This window comes from Alexandromys fortis, unplaced genomic scaffold (genome assembly GCF_014885135.2).
Source record: "Alexandromys fortis isolate MF-2015 unplaced genomic scaffold, M_Fortis_MF-2015_v1.1 scaffold_453, whole genome shotgun sequence".
Taxonomy (NCBI): Eukaryota; Metazoa; Chordata; class Mammalia; order Rodentia; family Cricetidae; genus Alexandromys; species Alexandromys fortis.
In genome coordinates, this window is record NW_026068464.1 from 132,836 (window position 1) to 140,413 (window position 7,578).

A 7,578-nucleotide genomic window follows, 5' to 3' on the forward strand; every position below is an offset into this window, starting at 1 on the left:
GTGTCTAGGATAATGGGAAGAGTACCAGGCAAGGCCATGGTGAGTGACTGTTCCTTGAAGGGGTGAATCTGAAATGAAGCTATATCTGGGCAGGCTTACAACCTTAGGTCCCTAAACCCAGAGCCTTTAGGGGCCTGGGAATATCTTTCCATTCACCAGTCCAGGGTTCTTGAATGCTGGAGTGGGCATACTGAGTCCCCCACAGTGTCTGAAACTCAAAAAGTCACCCTCCCAGAATCATGTGTCCCCAAAGGCAGGGTAAATGGAGGCCCATGAAGTGGCTCTGCTCCATCTTGACAAAAGGTCAGAGTTTGAGCATATTTTTGCTCCTTCAAGGTCAAACAACAGGATGTTTGGCTGCAGGTAAAGTTGTTCTATATGTTGCCCAAATAACAGGATGTATTGTCTAAGGTGTTGCTAATGGATGTTTTGCTCCAAATAGCAAGATGTTTGACCTAGGGCATTGCTGTTAGATGTTTTGAATATTAAGAAAGTAATCAGTCTTGTTTGTTCTTTATATAATGATTAAAAAACAGTCTTTTGCCTACCCCTTTGGCTTGGGATATAAAAGGGCTATGAAAAATAAACTTGAGGCAGATTCAGTATTCATTGGAACGATCTCCTGACTCTGTCTTCAGTCTTTTGTCAGTTTCTTTCCTCAATCCACATTTGACTTTTCAGGAACATATGGACGAGTCGGCTGGCTCAAGACGAATGGCGCTGGATGTTGCTGGGGTTTGAGAACAGGAGTAAAGTGATGGACACCACAAATTAAAAGTGAGTGCTCAGATAAAAATAAAGAGACAGTGTGGTGAGTGGCTCAAGAGTAAAGATGTAAATATAGAGCAAAGGCTTTTATTTTCTTGTTGCGTTTTTATGTATGGGTTGTATGTTTTGTTCATATAACCAGAGATGTCATTGTGAATATATGTGCATTTATAAATATTTCTGTCATTGACCTTGTGTGTTGGCTACAATGTAAATGTTTTTGATATGCCCAAATTATATATGTCTGTGGTTATTGTATGGGCAGCAACTTCTCAAGGTCACAGATGTTTTATAACTTGCTATGGTGAGGTCTACAAACTCTGTTTAAAGCTCTAAGACTGTTTGTTGCATAGCTTATGTAGAGAAGGACAGGGACAAAGAGACTGATCTGCTTTTGGTGATGACTGTTAAGAGCGCGGCATGAGCCCTGCCCCTTGGGGTACCAGTTGTGCTGATGGACAAACAAACCTCACCCTTAGTTCCAGCTCCCACCTCCACACTGGCAGTCTGCCTAAGGTGGACACGGTGGTGAGACCAGAGCAGGAGCCAAAGCCCAGGACTGAAGCAGAGTGAGCTTAGTGGGGCACAGCCAGTATCCAGGGTCCAGGTCTGGTGGGGGATTGTGTATGTAGAGTGGGCCAGTTCTACCTGCCCTGCACATGTGTTGACTCCTCAGCGGGGCTTTGCTTAGCCCCTCCAACACACATGTGACAGTGTCCCAAGGAGCCTGAGCAAGCAGCAGGTCTATGTGGAGCTGGAGCCAAGGGGAACATGGCATCTCAGAGAGGGTTTCACCCCAACATCAGTGGTGTGGAGGCTGAGAATCTCCTTCTAACCAGAGGAGTTGATGGCAGCTTTTTGACAAGGCCTAGTGAGAGTAACCCTGGAGATTTTACTGTGTCTGTTAGAAGAAATGGAGCCGTCTATCACATCAACGTTCAGAACACTGGTGACTACTATGACCTCTATGGTGGGAAGAAGTTTGCCACCTTGGCTGAACTGCTCCAGTACTACATGGGACATCACGAGCAGCTAAAAGAAAAGAACGGAGATGTTGTTGAGCTCAAGTACCCACTGAATTGTGCAGACCCAACCTCTGAAAGGTGGTTCCATGGTCCCTTGTCTGGAAAAGAAGCGGAGAAACTGCTAATGGAGAAGGGTAAGCATGGCAGCTTTCTTGTTCGAGGAAGCCAGAGATACCCCGGAGACTTCGTTCTCTCTGTCGTCACAGGTGATGACAAATGGAAGAGCAATGATGGCAAGTCCAAAGTCAGCCACGTTATGATCCGATGTCAGGAACTGAAATACAATGTTGGTGGAGGAGAGTATTTTGACTCTTTGAGAGACCTGGTGGAGTATTACAAGAAGAACCCCATGGTGGCAACACTTGGCATAGTCCTGCAGCTCAAGCAGCCTCTCAACACAACTCGTATTAATGCTGCTGAAATTGAAAGCAGAGTTCGAGAGCTAAGCAAAGTAGCTGAGACGGCAGGTATGGTCAAACAGGGCTTTTGGGAAGAATTTGAGACACTACAGAAACAGGAATCCAAATTTCTCTACAGCCAAAAAGAAGGTCTGAGACAAGAAAATAAAAACAAAAATAGATACAAAAACATCCTGCCATTCGATCACACTAGGGTTGTCCTGCACGATGGTGATCCCAATGAGCCCTTTTCTGATTACATCAATGCGAACATCATCATGCCTGAATTTGAAGCCAAGTGCCACAATTTAAAACCCCAAAAGAGCTACATTGCCACTCAAGGCTGCCTGCAGAACACAGTGAATGATTTCTGGAGGATGGTGTTCCAGGAGAACTCTCGAGTCATCAGCATGACCACAAAGGAGGTGGAGAGAGGGAAGAGCAAATGTGTCAAGTACTGGCCTGATGAGTATGCACTCAAAGACTATGGGGTCATACGTGTTAGGAACATCAAAGAAAGTGCTGCTCATAACTACATTTTAAGAGAACTCAAGCTCTCCAAGGTTGGACAAGGAAATACAGAGAGAACTGTCTGGCATTGCCACTTTCAGACATGGCCCGACCATGGTGTGCCCAGTGACCCTGGAGGTGTGCTGGACTTCCTGGAGGAGGTTCACCACAAGCAGGAGAGCATCATGGATGCAGGCCCTGTTGTAGTTCACTGCAATACTGGAATTGGCAGGACGGGAACATTCATTGTGATTGATATCCTTATTGACATCATTAGAGAGAAAGGTGTTGACCATGACATCGATGTTTTTAAAACCATTCAGATGGTGCGGTCCCAGAGGCCAGGAATGGTCCAGAAAGAGGCACAGTACCGGTTCATCTACATGGCTGTCCAGCATTACGTCCAGAGGCTGCAGCACAGGATCAAGGAGGAACATAAAAGCAAAAGGAAAGGACACAAATATATCAACAGTAAGAATTCCCTGGTGAACCAGACAACCAGTGACCAGAACCTCATGCCACATTGCACTCAAACACTACCCAGTGCAGAAGTGAGGGAGGTTCTGGGCTTGGAAAATAGATCATTACCATGTCCCACGAGCATCAGAAGTTTCCCAAGAACCCTGGATGACTCTAAGAAGGATGATAATGACGACAATGGGCATAGCTTCCAGAGGAGGGACAGCATCTCCAACAGGGTTTTCTATGAAGAGTTCCAGGCACTGGCAAGACGTGTTGACTGTGTGGAGCACTCCATAGGCAGCATCATGTCCAAGATTGATGCTGTCGTTGTCAAGCTTAAGACCATGGAAAATGTGTATAAACAGTCGAGGTAGATGTTAGGTGCTATTCTGTTTTGGCAGTTATATTCTCCATTTGCAGGAGAAATCATCCCTCTACACACTGAGTTAGCCCTAAGAGAATCCCCTGGCCACTAATGACCAGCATAATTGATGTGAGCTGAGTTAACTTTTAAATGATGGGATGTACGTGGCTTTTGACATAGGGGTTTTACATTGTCCCATAGCCTTCCCTGCTATGTGAAAGTGGCAGTATCAAGGGAATGCAGAGCTTTGTTAAACACTACCCACAAGTACTAGAGAGAGACAATGGGCTGAATACAAACACTAGTTTAACTGAAGAAACCGTTAGTGGAAATTGTAAAGAAGGGCAATTGCCTAAGTTTCATCTCAAAATTGTAAAAATTCCTTTGTTATTGCCTAATTCTTGTTGCTTCTTACTATAAGGAGGAGTTCAGATACCAGTTTTGCCACAGTCTTACAAGTCCATATCTGGCTGTGGTCTCAAGGAGATTTGTTTACTTATTTTTTTCATTTTCATTTTTTCCTGGAATAAAAGTTTGCTTCTGGTTTACTAGACTTCTGTGGTTTTTTTTGTACAGCCCCCTGTGGACCTAACATTTTGGTGACCCATACAGGGAAGCACAAACTTGGTTCTGGGGGAGCACCCCAGTCTCTGGTCTCTGGTAAACTTTATTATTACTGTTTTTTTTTTTTTTTGTTTGTTTGTTTTTTTTTAACCAATTGATAGGTTTCTGGTTTTATCTTGTATCTGGTGTCTGGACAGTCTGGGGATTCAAGAAGATCTAGTAGACATGCTTCTAATCTCAGAGCCCGAGGGAAATGGGGGATGCTCCAATTCCTCCTCCGGCCATTGGGTCATTTGTTTACGACCCTTTGGGACTGATAAGGGCTCATGTGACCCAACATGCAGCAATGTCTTGTCAATTCTGTTTAATTGTCATATCATGTGAAAAATTGTCTACTGTCAGGCTCATGTGATGACTGTTAGTAAATTCATGTCTACCCTGGGCTAAGGTACTGTAGTCCCAGGCTGGCTTGTCAAGGATAAGTCAGGAGGACAGAGGCAAGTAGAGGCACCTGCAAGGCCAGGTACCAATATGGCCACTGTCAGCCACTTGTCCCAGAAAATAATTGGTTTTGGTCTCAAAAAATGACACATGTTCCAAAGCTGCACAGCGGGAAGCATGAGAGTGGAGCAGCAGTGGGACCAGAGCCATCAGGAAAGCAGGAGCTGATGAAGAGGCCACAGAGGGGTGCTGCATACTGGCTTTCTTTCTCTGTGATGATTCTGGTTTCTGTCAAGTTGACAAAAAACCAGCCAGTATACCCCTAGTAAAGCTTGGCTGGCTGAATGCTGAGATCTTGCTTTCCCCGCTTTCTTATTCTTTAAATCAGCAGAAGAAAAAAGATTCATTCCTATAGCCTGTCCCAGCATAGACCAGCAAGACCTAACTCCATCACAGCCTCACCCATGGCCCCTCTTTTCCCACCACTCTACAGTCCCTCCCTTGTCCCCTTTTCCTCACCTCCTAGGCCCAGCATTTCAGTCTCTGATGGAGACTATCCTGGGAAGAACAGAACCCCCTCCTCTGGGAGACCCTCTGGCCCCATTATGCTTAACCCCTGGATGGTCCCCGGGCTCTGGGACCTCTCCCCTTGCACTGCCCCAGCTCTACAGACACGGCCTGCTGCTCCCCTTCACCTGTACCTCACTTCCCAGCTCTGCTTTTTTTTTTTTAAAAAAATTTATTTATTTATTATGTATACAATATTCTGTCTGTGTGTATGCCTGAAGGCCAGAAGAGGGCACTAGACCTCATTACAGATGGTTGTGAGCCATCATGTGGTTGCTGGGAATTGAACTCAGGACCTTTGGAAGAGCAGGCAATACTCTTAACCACTGAGCCATCTCTCTAGCCCCCCCCCCCCCCAGCTCTGCTTTGTATCAGCACTAAAAGATCTTTGCAACCTTTGTCTGTTCGCCTTTGCTCCTTGTCTGCCCTTCAGATGCTCTGCTGCACCCTCTGATCACAGCAGAACCCCAACATGGACCTTCTCCTGAACCAACAGCCCACAGCAGACCAGGTCATGGGGCCATGAGCAGCTTGGGCCCAAGACTCAGGGCTCCTTCCTCCTTAAATGGTCAATTCAGGCTGAGACAGGCTGGCCTGCTGCTGGGTCTTTCTGCCCCTAGACCTCAGTGCCTCTGAGCATTCCTGGGCCCTGTCCCTCACTGCAAACCAGCAGCAGCTGCTGCCTTCCTAGCCTTTCCTCTTCAGTCACAGCTGCTCCATTGGAGCAGCCTGGGTCTCACTGGGTTTCTGGTGTACCATGTAGCTTTCCTCCCAGGACTAGGGATGTTTGCATGCTTGGCTTGTGGCTGTAGCTGGACATGGAGGTAGTACCTGACTGTGATGCACAGGCTGACTTCACACTGTTGAGGAGAAGCTTCTGCCCCTCAATTGCTGGGGTGACATGTGTGCTACCATGCTGGCTAGAAAATAGGTTCAGTCAAAGACAGGGATGTGAGGTCCTGGGACTTCAACAGCAGGGATGACAAAGTTGAGCGCCAAGACATCTTGGACTACGTCTAACGGTGGGTGTCTCCACGAAGACTCTGTCACCCTCAGGACATGGCTATGTTAATAAAACTAGGCAGTAAACAAACCTATCAGAGGTCACAAACAAGACTGCCAAGCTGGGACCACTCAGTGGCAAGGTGCTCACTTGGCATTGTGAGGGCCCAAGCTCTATCCCTGCCATCAGAAAACAAACATCTGCTTGTGATGGCTTAGCATATGCGAGGGTCTGGGCTCCATCCTCAGGACTAAACCCCAACACCACAAAATGATCATTGTCAACACTTTGTTACTGAGTACAGTTCTCATGACCCTTATGGCGCAAGGAAAGAAGCAACTCTCCCAAGTTGTCTTTGACCCCTACATGCTCCTACCCCCTCCACACACACAGAAAGTGTAGTTAAGAAAAACAAGAAGCAGGATAGTTGCCAGTGCACCCCTTTTAAAGCACATGGGAGGCAGAGGCAGGTGAATCTCTGAGTTTGAGGCCAGCCCAGTCTACAGAGTGAGTTCCAGGACACCCAGCACTGCACAGAAATCCCATTTCACAAACAAAACAAAACAAATTGGGTCTGAGGAGCAGCACTTGCTGCTCTTCCAGGAGATCTGAGTTTGTTTCCCAAGATCCACACTGGGAGGCTCACCAGGTTTCCCGGTGGAAATTCTATATGTGTCCCTGTGCCGCTGGCACCTGTCCACCATAGGGACTGCAGCTTTCTATGCAGATCTGACCTCCAGAGCAGCACCTTCAAGGGGCTTGTCCTGCATCTATTCAAAGGCGAGTTTTTAAGGACCCCACCTGCCAGGAGGAAGGGAGTACCACTTAGATTAGAGACTGGAGGAAGGTGTTCTTTGCATAGAGAATGCAAGGTAAGTCCAGAGGTCCTACTTAGTATCTCTGGCTGAGGGGTGGTGTGAGTGTGCATGGCTTCAAAACATCCCTCTAATGCCCAGCGGGTCCGAATGTACCCAAGCCTGGAGTACTACACAGCAGAAAATAATAATGACATCTTGAATTTTGGAGAAAAATGGATGGAGCTAGAAAACATTATTTTGAGTGAGGTAACAGACCCAGAAAGACAATTATGACATGTACTCACTCATAGGTGGTTTTTAAACATAAAGCAAAGAAAACCAGCCTACAAACCACAACCCCAGAGAACTTAGACAACAATGAGGACACTAAGAGAGACTTACATAGATCTAATCTACATGGGAAATATAAAGTATAAAAAGACAAGATCTCCTGAGTAAATTGGGAGCATGGGGACCTTGGAGGAGGGTTGAAGGGAGGAGAGGTGAGGCAGGGAAGGGAGCAGAGAAAATGTAGACCTCAATAAAAATCAGTAAAATAAATAAATAAAAAATAACTGGGGCAGAATTGGGGACACAAAGATCAAGGCTTGGAATGAGGGGAGTCTATTATATTTCCTGTGAAGAGGGGACTGACTCCAGCCAAACACAGAAAGCCATG

The 7,578-nt window shown here is 46.4% G+C and overlaps 1 protein-coding gene across 1 annotated transcript; it reads left to right on the forward strand.

Annotated features, from left to right (window-relative positions):
- The first annotated feature begins 1,539 nt into the window (after positions 1 to 1,539).
- Positions 1,540 to 3,537, forward strand: LOC126495739 (tyrosine-protein phosphatase non-receptor type 11-like). The gene has a single exon (XM_050133338.1). It carries the CDS (start codon positions 1,540 to 1,542, stop codon positions 3,535 to 3,537), a length of 1,998 nt encoding a protein of 665 aa, XP_049989295.1.
- Positions 3,538 to 7,578: the final 4,041 nt, after the last annotated feature.